Below are 23,771 nucleotides of genomic sequence, written 5' to 3' on the forward strand. Positions count from 1 at the left end.
ATCCTAATGGAATTCCACTGGAATCCATTCTCCATTTGCAAACACAGCCAATGGACCATCACCCACTATTTCCTGTCACTGAGCTAATTTTGGATCCAACTTGCCACATTCCCATTCTTCCATTGGCTTTAACTTTTCTGATGAGTCTGTCGTGTGGAAAGTTGTCAAAAGACTTAGTAAATTTTATGGTGACAGCATCAGCCACACTATCTTCATCCATCCTCCTAGTTAGTTCCTCAAAAAAAAATCAAGTGAGCAAGACATGACATTCCCCTTTTCCTCAAAATATTTTTACAGCATGAAGGCCCTTTGGCCCAAACTGGCCCATGCTAACTAAAATGTCTGTCCACGCCAACCCCATTTCCCTGCACTTGGGCCATATCTTTCTAATCCTTTCCTATCCAAGTACTTGTCCAAATGCTTTTTAAATATTGTTCATGTACCTGCCTCAACCACTTCCGCTGGCAGCTCATTCCATATGCGTACCACCTTCTGTGTAAAAACTTTGCCCTTAAGGTTCCCTTTTATTCTTTCCCCTCTCATTTTAAACCAATGTCCTCTAGTCTTCGATTCCCAAACCCTGTGAAAAAGACTGAGTGCATTCATCTGATTCATGCCTCTCATGATCTTACACAATTCTATAACATGCCCCCTCAGTCTCCTACTCTCTGAAGAAAGATGTCCTAGTTTAGAATCATAGAGTCATAGAGATGTATGGCACAGTCAACCTGTCCATGCCGACCAGATATCCCAACCCAATCTAGTCCCACCTGCCAGCACTCAGCCCATCTCCCTCCAAACCCTTCCTATTCATATACCCATCCAAATGTCTCTTAAATGTTGCAATTGCAAATGAAGCCTCCACCACTTCCTCTGGCAGCTCATTCCACACACTCACTACTCTCTGTGTGAAAAGATTGCTCCATAGATCTCTTTTATATCTTTCCCTCTCACCCAAAACCCTCTAGTTCTGGACCCCTCCACACCAGGGTAAATGCTTTGTCTATTTATCCTATCCATGCCCCTCATGATCTTATAAACCTCTATAAAGTCACCCCTCAGCCTCCAACTTATTCAACCTCTCCCTATAGCTCAAATCCTCCAAACCTGGCAACATTCTTGTAAATCTTTTCTGAACCCTTTCAAGTTTCACAACATCCTTCCGATAGGAAGGAGACCAGAATTACACGTAATATTCCAAAAGTGGTTTGACCAATGTCCTGTACAGCCGCAACATGACCTCCCAACTCCTGTACTCAATACTCTGACCAATAAAGGAAAGCATACCAAACGCCTTCTTCACTATCCCATCTACCTGCGATTCCACTTTCAAGGAGCTATGAACCTGCACTCCAAGGTCTCTTTGTTCAGCAATACTCCCTAGGCCCTTACCATTAAGTGCATAAGTCCTGCTAAGATTTACTTTCCCAAAATGCACCACTCCGCATTTATCTAAATTAAACTTCATCTGCCACTCCTCAGCCCATTGGCCCATCTGATCAATATCCCGTTGTTGTACTCTGAGGTAACTTTCTTCATTGTCTACTACACTTCTGATTTTGGTGTCATCTGCAAACTTACTAACTATACCTCTTAAGCTTGTTGAACCTCTTCCTGGAACTCAGACCATCGAGTCCTGACAATATTCTTGTAAATTTCTTCTGCACTCTGCAGTTTAATAATATCCTTCCTATAGCAAGGTGACCAAACCTGAACACAATACTCCAAGTGCGGCCTCACCAACATCCTGTACAACTGCAACATAACTTGCCACCTTCTATTCTTAATGCCCTGACTGACGAAGGCCAGTATGCCAAAAGCCTTCTTCACTGCCCTGTCTACCTGTGAGTCCACTTTCAGAGAACCATGCATCTGAATTCCAAAGTCCCTCTGTTCCACTATACTCCTTCAGGCCCTACCATTCACCATGAAACCCCTACCTTGACTTGACTTTCCAAAATGCAAGAACTCACAGTGTTTATAGCAAAAGATCACATCATCATGTTGCTGAAATTGACTGTAGGTTGCGCATTTTTTGAGCACACAAATAGGTTTATGAGATGATTTTGTACCTGCAAAATTATATTTGCAAATAAATTATAGTTTGCTCAAAAAAGGCATAACCTACAGTCAATCCACGTAATATTCTATAAATCCCATTTTAGAAATAGAACCAGTCTGACTCAAGATTGGGACAGAGATAGACTTGAACCTCACACCTTTAATGCACTGTCTGAGCTGAGATGGCACCTACTATTAGAAAACCTGAAGTTATCTTGAGAATGTCACTTAAAAGCAGTTCTGGGATTTACATATTAAAGAACTGTAATGAGTCAACCCATTGTAAAAGATGAAAGACTTAATCTAGGTTTATCAGTTCAGCTGCATGATGCTGTAATTTTTTGCTGTAAATTCTGTGTCTTATGATCTTGTACTCCACAACCACCTGTTGAAGGAGCAGAATTCCAAAAGCTAGTACTTCTAAATAAACCTGTTGGACTATAACATGGTGCTGTGTGTATTTTTAACTCTGTGGAGAGAAATAGAGTTAACCTTTTTAGGTCAATGGCCTTTCCAGATGCTAAAAGCTGCACTGAGTTTGTCTATTCCTATTGGACATAAGGCCCTGTGCATGTTCATTCAACTCCAACTCAGAGTTGACAAGACTAACCATCTGAGATTGACCCTGCCCCTTTTAACAGCTGGAAGAAGTCAGAATACTCTCTTGTGTCCACCCCTATATAATGGCCCGGAGATACCACAACAATTTGCACTAAATTCTGTAGCTGCTTCCCAATTACAGCTTCGTATTTTCCAATATGAGACACTGGCAAAACGTGGCAAAAGGTCCTGGTCAGTTATTTTAAATAAAAGGGGTGGAGTTTTAAAAACTTAAACCGACTGAACTTGTAAAGAAAGTGAGGAAAGGAAAGAGAAATATAAGGGATGGTCTCTCACCATCTCGAATCCTATCAGCCAAAGCCTCTGCACTGAATCCCGCAAACACCACAGTGTGTACGGCTCCAATACGGGCACAGGCCAGCATCGATGCCACTGCGATTGGTGAGGCTGGTATGTAGATGACCACCCGATCTCCTTTGCGGACACCTTGCCTTTTCAGAGTGTTGGCCAGACGACAGGTCATCTCCAGGAGCTGCCTGGATATACAGAATAAGAAGTGAGTGCAGCACATTCAGATGACCTGTGAGCCACCCATCATCTCCGTAAGGACAACCGGCAGGTCTCTCAGCAGCCTAAGACTGATGATCTGATCATCTCCTGCCTGTAGTTCATGTACAACAATTGCAATGGCCGAAATGATGCTAGTCTTTCTCACCCCCAGGACGAAACTGAAGTTGCCAAGATTGTTGTCATGTCTGTGGCTGCTCAGCAACTTCATTTGGACAAGTACAATCACTACAATCATCAGGGAGCGCTCTCAGACCTGAGTCAGAAAGTGCTGGTTTCAATCCGCAGTCCAGTGACGAGGCTGGCATTACACTGCAGTACTGAGTGAGTGCTACATTGTTGGAGATATCATCAGCCAGATGAAAATAGGCCAAAGACTCTGAGCTTCCAGGTGCCTGCTACTTTAACACCTCACCCTGTTTCCTGGCCAGTATCTCTGTCTCAGGCTTGCTGCAGTGCTCCAGCAAAGCTCAGCAGAAACTGGAAGAACAACAACTCATTTTTCACTTGGGGTCCTTGGAGCCTTTCGGGCTCAATATCTAGTTCAATAACTTTAGAGCTTGAACTCTCCTATGTTCTTATCCCAACCCCTACACATCAAGCCTTGTTATCACATAGTCAGCTATTACACACAACCCATTGTTAGCCACTAACAGTGCCCATTAATAGTTACTCCCACTCCGAGCCAAATAACTATCCACTGTTTTGTCTGTGCAACTGTCCCTCTCTCTCTTTGGGCTCAATCTTTTACCCCTCACCCCCTCCTCCCACCCTATCTTCTGCATATGAACTGACATCTTCCTAGCTACCATCAGTTCTGAGGACGGGTCACTCAACCCAAAATGTTAACTCTGCTTTCTCTCTACAGATGCTGCCAGACCTGCTGAGCTTCTTCACCAATTTCTGGTTTTGACCTAGTTTGCTCTGTCAGAGTAGACGTGTTGCAATACTCAAAAGAGTCCTCCCTGACATCCTGCCGCAGTATTTCATCCGTCAACCAACATCACTGAGAAGCACAACTTCTCTGGCCACTATCTCACTACTATTTAGATTAGGTTAGGTTACTTACAGTGTGGAAACAGGCCCTTCGGCCCAACAAGTCCACACCGACCCGCCAAAGCGCAACCCACCCATACCCCCACTTTTGCCCCTTACCTAACACTACGGGCAATTTAGCATGGCCAATTCACCTGACCCACACGTCTTTGGATTGTGGGAGGAAACCCACGCAGACACGGGGAGAACGTGCAAAACTCCACACAGACAGTCGCCTGAGGCGGGAACTGAACTCGGGTCTCTGGCGCTGTGAGGCAGCTGTGCTAACCACTGTGCCACCATGCCACCCACAGCTTGTGGGAGCTTGCGGTGTACAAATTGCTTGGTTCCTTTCCTCCAACAATGATTGCACTTTCAACATGCTGCATGAGCTACAATTGTAATGAAAGATGCTAAAGAAACAAAAATACCTTTTCTTGTCTTTTCCTTTTTCAGATCATAAGAGATAATAGCAGGAGTAGGCCATTTGGCCCACTGAGTCTGCTCTGCCATTCAATACACTCATGGGCAACACCTCCCTGTCTCAGTCCTAAAGCACCAGCCCTTCCCTATCAAGCCTCTGGTGTGTGCCTCAGTGAGATTGCCTCATATCCTTCCAAACTCCCAGAGAATATCAGCTCCAATTTATTTGGCCAATCAACACAGCGAAACCCTCTCGGGCTGAGTTTTAACAGGTGTCAGCTTAGTTGTTTTTGCTGGGGTATATAGAGGGTTTTCTCTCCATGAGCCCAAGCGAGTTTCCTCGCATTCTCTCCCAAGCTCATCCCTTCACTATGTCCCTATGATGCCCCATTCTCTGGATTTTCCCATGAACTACAGGCAGAAGTCAGGACATCCCAGAGGTGGTGCCAACTCTGAAGAACATGTGGACAAGTTTTGGCCATCTGCTGCTGCCCCTGTCATTTGCCTCAAATTGGCACCCTACCCTGGAGATCATGGCGGATGCGGAGAGAGTGCAGTCAGTGCTCATGGAGCATGTCATGAGCTATTGGTCCTCAGTATCCAAGGTGGAGGTCTGAAGGAGCAAGCAGCAAACCGGAATTTCATTCTGAGCCAGGGAACATTCAACCTGGGCACATTGTACCAGCTAACCCAGTGAACCCTTGCTGTACCTTCTCCAAGGCGAGTGGACCCTTCTACAAGTGCTCCAAATGGGGCCTCACAAAAGCCTTGGGGAGACAGGGGATTAGTGGTATTATCGTTGGACCACATGTCCAGCGATCCAAGTAACATTCTGGGAACCTGGGCTTGAATCCCACCTTGGAAGGCAGTGGAATTTGAATTCAATAGATATTTGGAATTAAGAATCCAATGATGACCATGAGTCGATCGTCAGGAAAAACCCATATTGTTCACTAACGTCCTTTAGGGAATGAAATCTGTCAGCTTTACCTGGTGATTCTAGACCCACAGCAATGTGGTTGACACTTAACTGCTTTCTAGGTTGTTCAGGCTGGATAATAAATGTTAGCCGAGCTAATGACATCCAGATACCACGAATGATTAAAAAAAAGTAATAAGGCTTCTTTATTCATTTATTCCAATCCCCATGCAATAAAGGCCAATATTCCATTTGTCTTCCTAATTGCTTGCTGCTCCTGTCTACTAAATTTCTGCACAACTTGTGCACAGCAAACTCTCTGAACATTAACATTCTGCAATCTAGCAGCTGTTTTTAATAAAAATACTCCGCTTTTCAATTCTCCGGGTTTGTTATCAAGTCTAATAATCTGCACATACTGCTCTTTGAACTGACCTGTAGGTAATCTTCACATGAGCACCAGGCTCATCTCTCTCCCAGATTAAAGCCACTTTGTCAGGAGAGGTGTGGACATGGCGGTCAATGCAGTTCACTGTTCGTGAGAAATCAGAAAGGAAAGGGTTAATCCTTGTCAGAACAAATACCTGATTGTTTTGCAGCTGGCACCTAACAGGAAGGTAAAGAGGATTTCAAAAAAAGGAGCCTGTCTGTGTCATGGTCCCAAATGATGGGTAAGTCAAATTCCACAATCAAAGTTGGCTTGTTACCCCATTAGTTTTACTTTTGTAATTTAGTTACAAGTTATTGGTAGTGACGTGAGGTAAGAAAAGAACATAAGTTTATTACACTTAAGAATAAAAACCAAAGAAATTTTATGACTATTTTGGAAAATCTTATCATAAACAGCGAAACAAATTCAACCATTTTCCCAGCAACATCCTTTGCAGACACTCAACCACATTGAGATATCACTGACATCTTTGCTTTAACATTTCTTACTCAGTTACACAATAGGAGCAGAAGTAGACCATTTGGATCCTCGATAGATAGGACTGCAACTGAGTTCCTGCACATTCATCAGACGTGATTTCCCCCAACTGAAATTCTGAAGAAGGGTCACTGGACTTTAAACAATAACTCTGCTTTCTCTCCACAGATGCGGTCAGACCAGCTGAATCTCTTCAGCAATTTCTGTTTTTGTTTCAGCGTTCCAGTATCCATAATTCTTAATTGTATTTTAGTGATTTCCTCAATTACTGTTTCTCCCTGAGACCCAGGCTAACTCATTATTTTTTCTCTCTGACTTTGATCATTTTGAGACTGCTGAAAGGGGGCTTAAGATTTTGTTTTAACCACTCTGATGACTTTATGATTTCCACAAACGAAAAATTTTCCTTCTGTTATAATGAGCCTGCTCTTTTGAACTCAACTTATAGGATCTTCCAAAGCACACAGTCAATTGTGAGAGGGTTGTAGAGTGATATAGTCACTGCACTAGTCATCCAGAGAACCAGGCTAAAGGTCTGGAATCAGCTCCCACCACAGTATCAGGTGGAATTTAAATTCAAAAAATAAACTCAGGAATTAAAAGTGAGTCTCAGTGACAACAATTGTATAAATCCATGTGGTTCACTAATGACCTTTAGGGAACGAAACCTGCTTTCCATACCTGGTCTGGCCTACAGATCCACAGTAATATGGTCGTCTCTTAAATAAGCTCCGAAGAGGCTCCAACAACCCTCTCAGATCAAGGACGATTAGGGACGGGCAACAAATGCTGGGTCTTCCCAGTGATGCCCACTCCCTATTAAATAAAACAAGTTATATTGGAGCGTAGCAATGAATGTCATGGAGATCATTGTAGTACTCACTAACACTAAATGCAGAAATGAGACGCACAACTGCAGCTAAAGTAAGGACCGCAAACTGAAATGTTTTTAAATTCTGTTTCTCTCTTCACCGTGAGTTGTACTTTTTCAATTTGGTTACCAATCACTGAATATATTCACATGATTTGGAAACGCCAGTGTTGGACTGGGGTGTACAAAGTTAAAAATCACACAACACCAGGTTGTAGTCCAACAGGTTAATTTGGAAGCACTAGCTTTCAGGGACTTCACAACAATCCGGGACTTATTCAATATATAATTTCAGTTACATCTCACTGTAAGTTTTTGCTATAAATTCTGTGTCTTATGTGCTGATGAAAGAGCAGCACTCCAAAAGCTAGAGCCTCCAAATAAACCTGTTGGACTATAAACTGGTGTTGTGTGATTTTTAACTATATTCACATGAGGCAGCAGTTTAAGAAAAGAACATGAGTTTATTACATAAAAGAATAAAAGAAAGCTATTCTTATGACACTTTTGGAAAATCTTATCAGAAACAGCAGTAGGATTCCACCATTTTCTCAGCAATATCCCTTGCAGACATTCAATCACACTGACATATCACTCACATCTTCACTTTAAAATTTCTCACCCAGTTGCAAAATAGGAGAGGTAGACCCGATGGATGAGGCTGCAAGTGATATCATAGAGATGTAGAGAACAGAAACAGACCCTTTAGTCCAAATTGTCCATGCCAACCAGATATCCCAACCTAATCTAGTCCCATTTGCCAGAACTTGGCCCATATCCCTCCTAAATTCTTCCTATTCATATACCCATCCAAATGCCTTTTAAATGTTGCAATTGCATCAGCCTCCACCACTTCCTCTCGCAGCTCATTCCATACACATACCACCCTCTGTGTGAAAATACTGCCCCTTAGGTCTCTTTTATATCTTTCCCCTCTCACCCTAAATCTACGCCCTCTAGTTCTGGAGTTCCTCACTCCAGGAAAAAGACTTTGTTTATTTATCCTATCCATGCCCCTCTTAATTTTATAAACTTCTTTAAGGTCACCCCTCAGCCTCCGATGCTCCAAGGAAAGCAGCCCCAGCCTTTCAGCCTCTCCCTGTAGCTCAAATCCTCCAACCCTGGCAACATCCTTGTGAATCTTTTCTGAACGCTTTTCAAGTTTCACAACAACCTTCCGATAGGAAGGAGACAGAACTACACACAATATTCCAACAGCGGCCTGACCAATGTCCTGAACAGAAGCAACATGACCTCTTAACTCCTGCATTCAATACTCTGACCAATAAAGGAAAGCATACCAGACGCCTTCTTCACTATTTTATCTACCTGCGACTGTACTTTCAAGAAGCTATGAACCTGCACTCCAAGGTCTCGTTGTTCAGAAACACTCCCTCGGACCTTACTAACTCTCCCTGGCTAGTTCTCCCTGAATTCCATGAGATCTAACCTTGCTAACCAGTCTCCCATGGGGGACCTTGTTGAATGCCTTATTGAAGTCCATATAGATCACGTCAACCGCTCTTCCCTCATCAATCCCCTTCGTTACTTCTTCAAAAAACTCAATCAAGTTTGTGGGACATGATTTCCCACGCACAAAGCCATGTTGACTATCCCTATTCAGTCCTTGCCTTTTCAAATACATGTACATCCTGTCCCTCAGGAATGCCTCCAACAACTTGCCCACCACCAACATCAGGCTCAACATTCTATAGTTCCCTGGGGCTTGTCCTTACCACCCTTCTTAAACAGTGGTACCATGTTAGACAACCTCCAGCCTTTGGCACCTCATGTGTGACAATCGCATATCACAGCAAGGGGCCCAACAATCAGTTCTCTAGCTTCCCACAGAGTTCTAGGATACACGTTCAGGCCCTAGGGATTTATCCACCTTTATGCATTTCAAGACATCCAGCACGTCCTCCTCCATAATATGGACATTTTTCAAGATGTTACTAATTATTTCCCAAAATTCTATATCTTCCATGTCCTGCCCTTTCAAAGATTTCCTGCACATTCACAAGACATGATTTCCCCCACCTGAAAGCTGCAGAGTGTTTCTGGAAATTTCTGCCTTCGGTATCATCACTAGCATTTTGCCTTTGGTATGGGTTAGTGAAGATGGGTGAGGGAAGAAGGAGAGCGAGATTAGCAGTCACTCATCTTTGAGCAGCCCCTTGTAGTAGTTAACAGCAACAAGAAACAGTAAGACCTGAGTTTAGCATCTTGCCTGAAGAGTGTCTCAATACTGCAGTGCTCCCTCACTGGAACATTTACTCAATCAGAGTTTCAACCTATAAGACTGTAGTTAGTAGACTAAATAATTTATAATTCACAGATAAAACTGTACAGTCAGACAATTTCTACCACATGAGCACTTATTCAGCTTTATCCCAATGCCTAGCTCATCAAACTCTCCAAATCAATGACATCACTTTTTTTTTCAGAGGACCACTTCCATAAATATAAAGGAATAAAAAGCTGTATGAATAGGGAAACAACGTTTTACAAGGTAAGATTATAAGTGGGATAGAGAATCTCTGAGTTACAAATATACAGATCATTGAAGGGTACATGTCAGTTCAAAGGATATCAGGTATCTGGGAGCACCTCCAACTTTCCCAGTTCACAGCACACCATTCAGGAAGGTATATCTTCACCAAAGGCAATTAGCAATGGGCAATAAATACAGACTTTCGAAACTGACAGTTTCACTGGGCTAATGATAGCCATTCCTGATGAAGGGCTTTTGCCCGAAATTTCATTTTTTCCTGCTCCTCGGATGCTGCCTGACCTGCTGTGCTTTTCCAGCACCACTCTAATCTTGACTCTAATCTCCAGCATCTGCAATACCCATTTCCGCCTAATATTTGCTTCCTCCTCACCACCAGCAGTGAATCTCATGGGGGAGCAGTTAAAAATCACACTACACCAGGTTATAGTCCAACAGGTTTATTTGGAAGCACTAGCTTTTGGAGTGCTGCTCCTTCATCAGGTGGTTGTGGAAAATAAGACGATAAGACACAGAATTTATAGCAAAAGATTGCAGTGTCATGCAACTGAAATGATACACTGTAGAAACCTAGATTGTTGTTCAATATATCATTTCAGTTGCATGACACTGTAATCTTTTGCTATAAGTTCTGTGTCTTATGGTCTTATGCTCCATAACCACCTGATGAAGGAGCAGCGCTCCAAAAGCTAGTGCTTCCAAATAAACCTGTTGGACTATGACCTGGTGTTGTGTGATTTTTTAACTTTGTCCACCCCAGTCCAACACCAGCTCCTCCACATCACAGGGAATAAAGGAGAGATGGTTTCTGCTGGTTGCTACTATTCTTTAACAGATTTAAAGGATTTGGAAGAAAATCTTCATGCAGAGGGTGGTTCGGAGGTGAAATTCTGTGCAGAATGCCATTGCTGCAATGACGTTTCTAAACTCTCTAACAAGGGAGTTAAGACTTCTGTTTGACAAACAGAAGTATTGGCAGGATTGGGCTTGTACAGAAAAGCTGCAATCTAGTTAATCATAGAATCTCTAGTGTGGAAAGAGGTCATTCAGCCCATCACGTCTGCACAGACCCTCTGAAGAGCATCTTACCCTATCCCCATAACCCCATAGTTACCATGGCTAATCCACCTCGACTGCACATCCCTGACTCTGTGTGCAATTTAGCATGGCCAATCCACCTAACCTGCACATTTTTGGACCCTGGGAGGAAACTGGAGACCCTGGCAGAAACCCAGAAGCTGCATGTTTCTGGTTTGTAAGGCTCTACAAGTCTGTCCTATGGTCTGGTCAGATGATGGCGACTTTACCTTTGATTCTATGCTCTAGATTTTACTGTTGTATTGATGACAACCTGTCAGTACAGACTGTCAAAATCCCATGATACTGGTAGCTATATCTGGTCACAAATGTGCACTTATATGCAGAAACACAGATTGCTCTATTATTGTTGGATATATCTTTGCAAAATCTTTAGACAACTCAAATTGTAATATGGACATAGAGAGGAGATGAGGAAGTAGGTAATTCAGTCCCTGGAGCATGCCCCTCTATTTAATAAGAACACACATGATCTGAGTGTGTTTTGAAACACACACACACACACACACCTCTAACATTGTTTAGATCCCCCAAAATTAAGTGAAAAGTGTGATATAAGAAAAGACATTTTCACTCAATGAATAGTTCAAGTATGGAATGTGCTGCCTTGAAATGTAATAGAGGCAGGTTTCACTGAGGCATTCAAGAGGGGACTGGTTAATCAGATAAAAAGTCAAACCAAAAAAAACCTGCAGATGCTGGAAATCAGAAACAAAAAAACAGAAATTGCTGGAAAAGCTCAGCAGGTCTGGAAGCATCTGTGGAGAGGAATCAGAGTTAATAATGTTTCAGCATGAGTGACCCTTTCTCAGAAGTCTGATTCTGTTCTTCAGTTCTGAGGAAGGGACACTCGACCCAAAACACTAACTGTGATTTTTCTCCACAGGTGCTGCCTGACACACTGAGCTTTTTCAGCAATTTCTGTTCTTGGATCAGATGAAAACAGTGTGCCAGAGAATGGGATGAAAGCAGGGGATTGAATTGAATTGAAATGAATTTATTGTCACATGTACCGAGACACAATGAAAAGCTTTGTCTTGCGAACAATACAGACAGATCGCAGAGTTAAGTAACATAGATAATAAATAATAGGTAAACAGCAGCAGAACCAAAAACACAGGTACAAGCGAATGCTAAGAGTTTGTGAGTCCATTCAGTATTCTAACAACAGTAGGGTTGAAACTGTTATGAAACTGGCTGGTGCATGTGTTCAGACTCTGTACCTTCTCCCCGATGGTAGAGGTTGTAGAAAAACATTGCCAGGGTGGGATGGATCTTTGAGAATGCTGGTGGCCTTTCCTTGACCGTGGGCCTGATAGATGGATTCTACAGATGGGACATTGGCCTTTGTGATTGTCTGGGCCGAGTTCACCACTCTCTGTAACCGTCTCTGATCTTGAATGGTACAGTTACCATACCAGGTAGTGATACATCCAGACAGAATGGTCTCGATGGTGCACCTATAAACGTTGGCGAGGGTATTCACCGTCATGCCAAATTTCCTCAGCTGCCTGAGGAAGAAGAGACATTGTTGGGCCTTTGTGACCAGTGCATCTACATGAAGGGTCCCAGAAAGCTTGTTGTGGATGACCACTCCAAGGAGCATGACACTCTCCACTTGTTCCACCTCTGTGCTGTTAATATGTAGGGGTCATGAATAATATCCCGCCAAATGTCAATAATGACTTCCTTAGTTTTGCCAGCATTGAGGGCTAGGTTGTTCTCAGTGCACTATTTTTCCAGGTCTTCCACCTCCCGTCTGTAGACTGTTTCATTGCATTCTGAGATTCAACCGACTATGGTGGTGTCATCAGCGAACTTGTAAATGGCATTAGTCTGGTATTTGGCGACACAATCATGGGTATACCGTGAGTACAGTAACGGGCTGAGTACACACCCCTGGGGGGGGCTCCAGTGTTGAGTGTTAGTGAGGATGAAATATTGTCTCAATGTTCACTGATTGTGGCCTGTGGGTCAGGAAACTGAAGTCGCAGAGAGTGGGGCTTAGTCCAAGATCACTAAGTTTAATAATCAGTCTCAAGGGGATAATAGTGTTGCAGGGTGAACTGTAGTCAATGAGTAGGATTCTTACGTAGCTGTTCTTGGCGTCAAGACATTCTAGGGAGGAGTGAAGGGTAAGTGATGGCACTAGGTAATGATACCCATTTGAAGAGCTAGTGGAGGCATGATGGGCCAAGTGGCCTTCTGCATCACAAAATTTCTGTGACTCTTTACATCAGTAATATATGGAGGAACTGGCTGAGACTATTATAGTCTTCTCTAATGATCCTGTGTCTTCCTAATTGCTTGCTGTACCCACAAATAGGGTGTATATGGTAGTGGTAGACGTTGATTACAATTGCAACATTTAAAAGACATTTGGACAGGTACAAATTGGGAAGGTTTAGAGGGATATGGGTCAGATACAAGGTTTAGAGAGATATGGGTTAGATACAAGGTTTAGAGGGATATGGGTCAGATACAAGGTTTAGAGGGATATGGGTCAGATACAAGGATGTGGGATTAGTTCAGTTTAGAAAACAAGGTCAGCGCAGATGAGTTGGACCGAAGGGCCTGTCTCTGTGCTGTATGAGTCTGACTCTATAAACTAACTTCCTGACTTGCTTGTTTCAGTACATGCAAGCCCCTTTGAACATAAAAGTTACAAGTTTTGCACTATTTAATATTGTGCTGAAACTGCTGATAAGAATTTATCACGTAGCTCTCTCTTTATCTGTCGATCTACAGCCTGCACAGACAAGGCTCATTTGACCTTTTGAACCAAGTTGTTTGTTTGCATAAATGAATACAGAGGCAACAGATAATGGTTAAATCTACATGTTTAGTATATAGATCTCAAGTCAGTTCAAACAGACCCAACAGTAATCGGGAGTTGCTTAATTGCATGTGTGAAACCTCACCCCAGATAGTGAAATCTCCTACACTACCCTTCTGCTGGAGGTGAGGTGGGGGGAGCGGGGAGGTAGTGGGAGCAAGGAGGGTGATATTTTACCATTTCTTGGTAAATTGGAAGCGTGATTATACTGGAAGTGTGCCAGTCGCCTGGTGACTGCCTATCCTGAGTATACCAATGCCCAAAATCAGACACAGGTCGTAGCATCAGTTTGAGTATTGGTGTCATTAATTTCCCTCTTATTAGAAAGCTTTATATTAGTCCCCAGAGGTATGAACACATCTGTAGGTGTATTCTTACAATGGAGTGCCAAAGACATCGAGGATCTGGAGCCAACATTGTTACAGTTCAAACTCAAAACTAAACAGTGACTGAAAATAACATATTCCAATAACTAAAGGGGGCACAATGGCTCAGCGGTTAGCATTGCAACCTCACAGCACCAGAGACCCAGGTTCGATTCCAGCCTCAGGCGACTGTTAGTGTGGAGTTTGCACATTCTCCCCAGGTCCATGTGGGTTTCCTCCGGGTGTTCCAGCTTCTTCCCACAGTCCAAAGATGTGCAATCTAAGTGGATTGGCCATGCTAAATTGCCCATAGTGTTCAGGGACGTGTAGGTTAAGTGTATCAGTCAGAAGCAAATGTTGAGTAATAGGGTAGGGGAATGGGTCTGGATGGGTTACTCTTCGGAGGGTCAGTGTGGACTTGTTGGGCTGAAGGGCCTGTTTCCACATGGCAGGGATTCTATGACAGTAAATGCTCAGGTCATTGCAAGCAGTTAATGGGTGCAATTCAGCACATGAAACGTACAAAAGGATCACTTGTTAGAAGGGTGGTGTCACATGATTTCCAAGTACAATTGTCAGTTCTTTCGCTTTCCAGTTCGGTACAGCCTCGTGCTTCTTTCAGTCTAGAAGCTGGGACAGCCTTTTGCCAGGCGGGTGGGGCGGTGTTACACACTCTGCTCGCCATTCTCTTCAGAGGAGAATCAGTTCACAATTCAGTGATGACCCCGCCTCACCAGATTTCCACTCGAGTTTGGTTCAAATGGCCCCTGTTGGAACCGTGCTCACAGCTCAAGTATATTACTAACAACAACTTAGATTTATATTGCAACTTTCTCACAATAAAACATAGTCAGCTGTCGCACGAGACCAGGTTATAGTCCAACAGGTTTATTTGAAGCCACACAAACTTTGGGAGTGCTGTTCCTTTATCGGGTGAAGCTTCATTTGTACTATTTTTTGACACGATTAATTATCTGGAATTATCTTTCCACCAATAAATTCTGTGCTATTGCACTTCCCTCCACTTCTCCTGACGAAGGGGCAGCATTCTGAAAGCTTGTGATTTCAAATAAACCTATTGGACTATAACCTGGTGTCATGCAACTTCTGACTCTGAGCATTATAGAAATTGGACCATTTAGGATCACTTGGCCCATTGACCTAGTTTCACCACTGAAAGAGATCGTGGTTAATGTGCCCTAATACCCACCTTTATCAAATATCTTTGGGTTGACAAGAATCTGAGATTTAAAATTAACAATGAGCTCAGAACCAATTTCCATTTGTGGAAGAATATTTCAAACTTCATTCCCCTTTTTGTGAAGTTATTCTGCATTTCATTGACTTTTAACACACTACCGCTGCCACTGACGTACTCGGGAAGAGCTGTGCAGGTTCATGCCCAGCCTGTTTGGCCAGTCTCGGAAAGCACCTCCTGTGGCCATCAGGTCCTGGAGTGGGATTTGAACATGGAGATTCTGGCTCTGACACAGAAATGTTGAACCCTATTTTGTCAATAGATCTCCTCAGCATGAGTCATAGAATTATACAACACAGAAGAGCCCCTCAACAAAATTAACATTAGGATTAACAAAATTAGGATTAAATCTCGGCACAACATCAAAGGGCCTGTTCTGTGCTGTACTTTTCTATGTTCTATATTCTATAAAATTACTCTAAGTCCACACTAGTCCCACTTTCCAGCACTTGAACTATAGACTTGAATTTATGACATTTCCAGTGCTCATCCAAGTACTTTTTAAAGGTTTCCCATCTCTTCTACCCTCAGGATGTGCACACCAGACTGCTGCTTCTTTGTATTCTGATCATTTAGATAAGAAACCCAGCAATACACACACCTTTTCTAATTATTTTCTGTTCTTACGATCTCTGCAGCTGAAAATCTAATATGAACACACAAACAATGAACAAGAGAAGGCCAATACTGAATGGCCTGGACAGAGTGGATATTGGGAAGATGTTTCCATTGGGTAGGAGAGACTAGGACCTGAGGGCACAGCTTTAGAGTAAAGGGAACACCATTGAGACAGAAATAAGGAGTCACTTCTTCAGCCAGAGAGTGGTCAACCTATGGAATTCACTACCACTGAAGGTGGTGGAGGCCAGGTCATTAAGTATATTCAATATGGAGATAGATAGGTTCTTGATTGTAAAGGGGATCAAGGGTTATGGGGAGAAAGTAGGAGAATGGGGTTGAGAAACTTATCAGCCATGATTGAATGACAGAGCAGACTCGATGGGCTGAATGGCCTAATTTCTGCTCCGATGTCTTATGGTCTTACGGCCACTGAGCCCTTCAAGCCTGCTCCACTATTCAATAAGGTTGTGACCGATCTGAATTTAGCCTCAACTCTACATCCCTATATATCCTCAATAATCATTCATCCCCTGGTAATCAAGCCTCTCCTCTGCCTTAAAGACATTGAAAGACCCTGTGTTCACTGCCTTTTCATTGCTCTTTGGACTTGCAATGTTTCAAAATCTCTACCATTTACTTTATTTTATCCTGTTTAGGTCCAAAGTGGATAAGCTCATGTTTGCTTACATTGAAATGCAGTTTTGCCAACTCATTAACATTTTAATATCACTTTGTGACTCTATGCTTCCATTCACATTGCTTAATTTACAATACTCTTGTGTCATCAGCAGTCATGGAGATGTGGCTTTCTATTCCATTACTGACAACAGTAATGGATACAATAAATATTTGAGGTTCCAACGCAGACCTTACAGGCACTGCTACTCACTTTTTTGTCCATTACAGTACCTTCACATTATCCCCATCTCTGTTTCCTTCTAAACAGCCAGTTTCGTAACCAAGTCAATAACCTGACACAATTCCAAAAACTTCAACCTTGCTGTCAGTCTCTTGTAAGAAACTTTATCAAATTCCTTCTGGAAGTTTGTGGGAACAACATTCATAGATATTTCCCGGTCTACTACTTCAATAACCTCCATACAAAATGAAGGTTCTCCCCGTGTCTGCTTGGGTTTCCTCCGGGTGCTCCGGTTTCCTCCCACAGTCACAAAGGTGTATGGGTCAGGTGAATTGCCCATAGTGTTAGTTAAGGGGTAAATGTAGGGGTATGGGTGGGTTAAGCTTCGGCGGGTCGGTATGGACTTGTTGGGCCGAAGGGCCTGTTTCCACACTGTAAGTAATCTAATCTAATCTAATCTAAAAAATCAATTTATGTTCACTGTGATTAAGCCACCCTTTACAAATAGCTGAAAAATTTTTATATGTTTCCCACTCTATTCTCAATCACAAACTACAGCAATGCCATCAGAACAGATGTTGGATTGTTTGGACAATAAGGGTGGCACATGTATGGAATGAGCTGCCAGAGGAAGTGGTGGAGACTGGTACAATTGCAACATTTAAGAGGCATTTGGATGGGTATATGAATAGGAAGGGTTTGGAGGGATATGGACCGGGTTCTCGCAGGTGGGACTAGATTGGTTTGGGATATCTGATCGGCATGGACGGGTTGGACCGAAGGGTCTGTTTCCATGCTGTACATCTTTATGACTCTATAACTGTCTTAAACAGCAGAGTGGCATCTCAAATTTCCAATCTAAAAGAAGAGTTCTTAAACTAAGATAATTTTGGTAGCTATGGCCTCTTCAATGCACCTGTAAACTTTGAGGATGGACACTTTCTGAACCTAGGGAGTTTTGTCAGTCTCTAATCCCATTAACTTCTTCATTACTGTTATTTTGCTTCTGCTAATGTTGGTGAAGCCCTGTCCCAGATTCAGAATTAGTTTCCTTTGTATGCACAGCATGTGGACCTTCTCCGGTAAATACCGAGGCATGCCCATTATTCAATGTCACAAACACAAACAGAAATTGCTGGAAAAGCTCAGCAGGACCGGCAGCATCTGTGAAGAGAAATCAGAGTTAACATTTCTCAGAGTTCATTATTCTGTGTGTCAAGCATATCTTTATTTGCCTGATTGCTACATCGAATATGAGGTCATGAAAAGCATTGTATAAAGCTTAGTTGTCTTTCCTTTGACACAGTGGGGACAAAGACTGTAGGATAATGGAAGATTTCCCACAGAATAAATAATGAATATATCAGCCCAGCCACATTAAATAATACTGAAATCATTCCTTCCATTATCTGACTGTGCTGATTTCAGCTGAGTTGCTGATTTAGTAGAGATATTAACATCCATGGGATTGAGACGAAAATCAATTAGAAATCTTCCCATTTCTGTGCACTAAAACCTCATGGGCATGTATGTGAGAGTACACAACATGCTATCTTGTGGTTATGCCTGTCTGTGTACCTGCATATCTATTTGTAGGAGGGAAAGGAGTACAGGGGACAGGCTGAGGCAGGAAAGGTGGAGAGCAGAAGAGTGGGGAGGGGAAGAAAATAGATGCCGGGAAAGTAAAATAAAGGCAAGGACAGGGAAAGGATAGGGCGGGGGAAAGAAATTGTTACTATTCCAGCTGATGTATCACTGTACAATCCAGATTTCAGAGTGAGACCTGGCTTCATACAGCACAAGTTTTATTTTTGACAGCTGTTCACTGTAGTGGTTAACCAGGGAACACATTCACAAGAGACTGTCAATGTACTTTTAAGAAAATATCAAAGTTCATTACACACAAAAGGAACAAAGCCACAAACTATTTCACAATATACAAGAACCTCATAAAATAGGCTTTTTTCAAATATCCGAAATAAAAATTCAACCTTTTATCCTGAACATCACCCTTACAGATACTTAAACCTCAATGAAGGCTTAGTTTTGTGAGGGCTCCATACTTAGTCAAATGTGATTTACTGCACAATCTTTACAAGCTGGTATTTCAAGTCGTGTCTCTTTGCTCATTAACACTTTTTCTTTCAAATGATAACATACAGATATTGGTGCTGATACAATTTCTGAGTAGGCTGACTGATAAAAAATCTCTCAACTCAGGATCTATTGTAACGTTCTTATCAAAAAAGATGAGCTAACCATGTCAGCCTCAGTCTTATATACATCCGCTGCTTTACTTAATCATTAAGAAAAATGTCAGTAACCAAATTTTCATTTCATTCCCTTTTGTGCACTCTTCCTCTTTCTGTCTAATTCTATGTGCCTGAGATCAAATCACAACACAGTCAGTAAACAATCCAGGATGCTGATCATATAGTTACTTTTATATCCACTAGCTGTTCCATCACCTTCAGTGAGGTCAATAATCTTGAACCAGCAGGATCATTCCCCAAGACAAGATCAATTCCATCCATAGGGATTTGTTGCACTGCTCTAACTACAGCTTCACTGTTTACTGTATCACTCCTTCAACTAACTCCGTATAATGGCACTGGTTTGTAACCTTAGTGTATACTTCCAAATAATATTTCTACTTCATTATCCTCCGGTAGACAAATTATATCAGCACATAACATTAATAACTGACTCACTCCAGTGTCTCTCAATTTTTTTGGGGTTGTCTGCTCAATTAGAAGAACCAGGAAGTCCCCTACTTTTGACAAAAAATATTTAGAACCTCCAGTGGTTTGACCCTCTTCAACAACAGTCTAGGAGCAATTTGCTTAATTATCCAGAGCCTTCTCCCCCTTCCTAATAGATCCTGAGGGAACACATTCCACATGTCCTTTACTTTATCTTCATTCATTTGCTTATTTTGTCAGTTTAATAATAGAGAAAGATTTCAAATAATTCTCTGTCACATTTTCCACTCCCCAAAAAAGTATCTGCAACAATCAGAACAATTTTGAAATTCTAAATGCAGTAACATACTTCATAATAAAGTTCTTGTTTTATGATCACTATCTCCATGTACTCATTTTTATAAAGTTAAAAATCACACAACACCAGGTTATAGTCCAACAGGTTTAACTGGAAGCACTAGCTTTCGGATAGCTGCTCCTTCATCATTTTTATAGTTTCTTAGATCATTCTTAGCTTCAAATAATCTCTATCTCTGATGAGACCCCACTTTGTTACCATCAGAGCTGATGTTAAAACTGGACAAGGCAAATTCCAGTGAACAAGAGGCTGGCAATTTACTTTTAAAAGAAGAACACCAAGGTTTATTACACTCAGAAAGAACACAACAACAAACTATTTTACTTGAGTATCTAAATAATAGTCATATTTCAAATATCAGCAATAAAAATTCAACCCTTTTACTCTCAACAACAGCCTAACAGATATCCAACTTTCAGTGAAGGACACTCCTTTTCCACATTAAAGATCCTTGTTCCAGTGGCGTAGATATATTCACTTGATGCTATCTCCTTTAGGTAATGTTTCGTCCTGAGACTGTTAAACAAATTGCTTACACAGCTCACTTATTTCATACACTAGTGAGTGTTGCTGAACAAAGAGACCTTGGAGTGCAGGTTCATAACTCCTTGAAAGTGGAGTCACAAGTAGATAGGATAGTGAAGAAGGCGTTTGGTATGCTTTCCTTTATTGGTCAGAGTATTGAGTACAGGAGTTGGGAGGTCATGTTGCGGCTATATAGGACATTGGTTAGGCCACTGTTAGAATATTGCATGCAATTCTGGTCTCCTTCCTATTGGAAAGATATTGTGAAACGTGAAAGGGTTCAGAAAAGATTTACAAGGATGTTGCCAGGGTTAGAGGACCTGAGCTACAGGGAGAGGCTGAACAGGCCAGGGCTGTTTTCCCTGGAGCGTCGGAGGCTGAGGGGTGACCTTATAGAGGTTTACAAAATTATGAGGGGCATGGATAGGATAAATAGACAAAGTCTTTTCCCTGGGCAGGGGGGGAGGTCCAGAACCAGAGGGCATAGGTTTAGGGTGAGAAGGGAAAGATATAAAAGAGACCTGAGAGGCCACTTTTTCACACAGAGGGTGGTATGTGTATGGAATGAGCTGCCGGAGGAAGTGGTGGAGGCTGGTACAATAGCAACATTTAAGAGGCATTTGGATGGGTATATGAATAGGAAGGGTTTGGAGGGATATGGGCCGGGTGCTGGCAGGTGGGACTGGATTGGGTTGGGATATCTGATCGGCATGGACGGGTTGGACCGAAGGGTCTGTTTCCATGCTGTACATCTCTATGACTCCTTAAACTAATAAATTCAACAACCTTACAGGATGTCTTCCTCTCTGACATCATAACATTATCTGAAACTTTTCTCCCACTAAGTTTGAGCCACTTACGACTTCTTTTCTTCTGCCCTGACTGTTTTAGAGACTAAACAGCATCCGAGGAGCAGGAAAATCGACGGTTCAGGCAAAAGCCCTTCATCAGGAATTCTGGTGAGGGGCTTTTTGCCTGCAACCTCGGCTCTCATGCTCCTCGGACGCTGCCTGACCTGCTGTGCATTTCCAGCACCACACTCGACTCTGATCTCCAGCATCTGCAGTCCTCACTTTCGCCTGTTTTAGAGACTGCTGAACCGTACTGCTGATGTTACAAGCTTTATGTTCTTTGAGTGACCCGCTGCTCCCTAATGGAAACCTGCCCACCACCCATACATTAACTTTCTAGATGATTCTGTCTTTTTGAAATTACTTTTTTTTGTCTCCATCTCGCTGTGCAACAGCCCAGTTCCACTTTCTACTCTGATTTGTAAAACAGCGAGCTATTCACCTCAAGTTTTTTAAAGCCTCATTTAAATGCATGTAAACAACTTCCCAAACAATCCTGTAGCTTTCATATTTTGTTTAATTTCTGACTTATGACAGTGATACAGAGTTACCTGTAAATTAAAAACCTTAAAGTGGCAGGAGACAGGCAGATGAAGAGAGATAGGAAATGGGAGAGGGAGAGGAAGGGGGAAAGGAAGGGAAGACGGAGGATGAGAAAAAGTAGAGGAGACAGTAGAGGGGGGAGAATGAGTACAAGAGGGGGGAAAGGCATGGAAGAGGGGATGAAGATAGAGAGAGAGAGGGAATGTGCACATAGGGAGGAAAGGAAGAGGACATGAAGACCACAGCAGAATTATATCAAAGTGGGGGGGGAGGGGGAGAAATGGCAGGGAGGAAAGGGAATTGAAGTGGGGAGATGGCAAGAAAGTGGGGGGGGGGGGGGGGGGGGGGGGATAGAGAGGAAGTAGAGGGGAGAGAGAAAGTGGGGGTGAGGGATGGGAAAGTGGAAGGGGAGGTGAGGATGTGGAAGGGGAGACGTGGAAGGGGAAAATTTGGAGGGAGAGATGAAAGGGGAAAGTGATGGAGGGAGAGTGGAAGAGCAAAGTGAGGGAGGGAGAAGTAGAAGAGGAAACTGAGGGAGGGAGAGGTGGAAGGGGAAAGTGAGGGAGGGAGAGTTGGAAGGGGAAAGTGAGGGAGGGAGAGGTGGAAGGGGAAAGTGAGGGAGGGAGAGGTGGAAGGGGAAAGTGAGAGTGGAAGGGGAAAGTGTTGGAGGGAGAGTGGAAGAGCAAAGTGAGGGAGGGAGAGGTGGAAGGGGAAAGTGAGGGATGGAGAGATGGAAGGGGAAAGTGAGGGATGGAGAGGTGGAAGGGGAAAGTGAGCGATGGAGAGGTGGAAGGGGAAAGTGAGGGAGGGAGACTTGGAAGGAGAGAATAAGGGAGGGAGAAGTGGAAAAGGAAACTGAGGGAGGGAGTGGTGGAATGGGAAAGTGAGGGAGGGAGAAGTGGAAGAGGAAACTGAGAGAGGGAGAGGTGGAAGGAGAAAGTAAGGAGGGAGAGGTGGAAGGAGAGAGTGAGGGAGGGAGAGGTGGAAGGAGAGAGTGAGGGAGGGAGAGGTAGAAGGAGAGAGTGAGGAAGGGAGGGAGAGGTGGAAGGGGAAAGTTTGAAGGCGGTGAGTAGAGCCGGTGGGTGCCACTTACCTGAGACATTGAGGCGTCCTCCCTGGAACCAGCGGATAGTGCCCTGGCTCAGGTCGCAGTCACTGACCGTGTGGAAGGGGCTGATCCAGGAGAGCCTGCCCTGGGCTAGGGCTCCCCAGAAACTGTCGGGCTGTTGCACCGAGTAATCGCGGAGCCCCGGGTAATCCCGGACCCCGGGGAAAGCTGCCGCTTCGGGCATGTAGGCAGTGACATTGAAAGTGCAACAAGCCCGGAGCCGGGGGGTGTGAGCAGCGCCTTGGCCAGAGAGCAGGAGCTGGAGGGGAGAGCAAGCAGCTCTGAGCAACTTCATAGTGGGGAGAGCAGGGAGGGAACTCTATCTGGCCAATTCTGCAGGCACACACACAGACAGACACAGAGACAGACACAGGCGCAGACACACAGAGATAGAGACACACACAGGCAAAACCTGTTGATAGTTGCTGCAGATCCCAGTGTGGGTGGGTGGGTGGGGAGACTGAGCTTTAACTCAAATCTGCCTGAGAGCTGACTCTTGGAAGAGCCCAGCAACATCTGCACTCTGTGTCAGAGACAGCCGCAGGTTCCCAAAGTTATCTTTTCACAGCAGCTACAGGAGGATTTCAGTATTACTGCCCATTGGAACTGGAAGCCAGCTTGCGGCGGAGAGTTCACTCGCTGGGTCACAGAGTCAAAGCGAGAGTTGCTATTATGAAGAGGGTGTTTGGAAGAATTTGTTTCCCATGCCCATGATGGGGAGGGGCAAGGTAGTGACCAGATAATCTAGAGGTTTATTTAGTCTCTATCAG

General features: G+C 43.3%; 1 protein-coding gene across 1 annotated transcript in view; it reads right to left on the reverse strand.

The window, feature by feature from the left end:
- LOC132818219 (acetyl-coenzyme A synthetase 2-like, mitochondrial) overlaps positions 1-23,296 on the reverse strand; it is a 79,289-nt gene extending 55,993 nt beyond the window's left edge. Inside the window, exons 1-3 of the mRNA XM_060829000.1 lie at positions 22,987-23,296; positions 6,002-6,098; positions 2,959-3,158 (exon numbers count right to left, since the gene is read on the reverse strand). Of these exons, the coding sequence (XP_060684983.1) occupies positions 2,959-3,158; positions 6,002-6,098; positions 22,987-23,296 (607 nt within the window). The remainder of the gene's footprint in view (positions 1-2,958; positions 3,159-6,001; positions 6,099-22,986) is intronic.
- Positions 23,297-23,771: the final 475 nt, after the last annotated feature.

Source organism: Hemiscyllium ocellatum, chromosome 8 (assembly GCF_020745735.1).
Source record: "Hemiscyllium ocellatum isolate sHemOce1 chromosome 8, sHemOce1.pat.X.cur, whole genome shotgun sequence".
Taxonomy (NCBI): Eukaryota; Metazoa; Chordata; class Chondrichthyes; order Orectolobiformes; family Hemiscylliidae; genus Hemiscyllium; species Hemiscyllium ocellatum.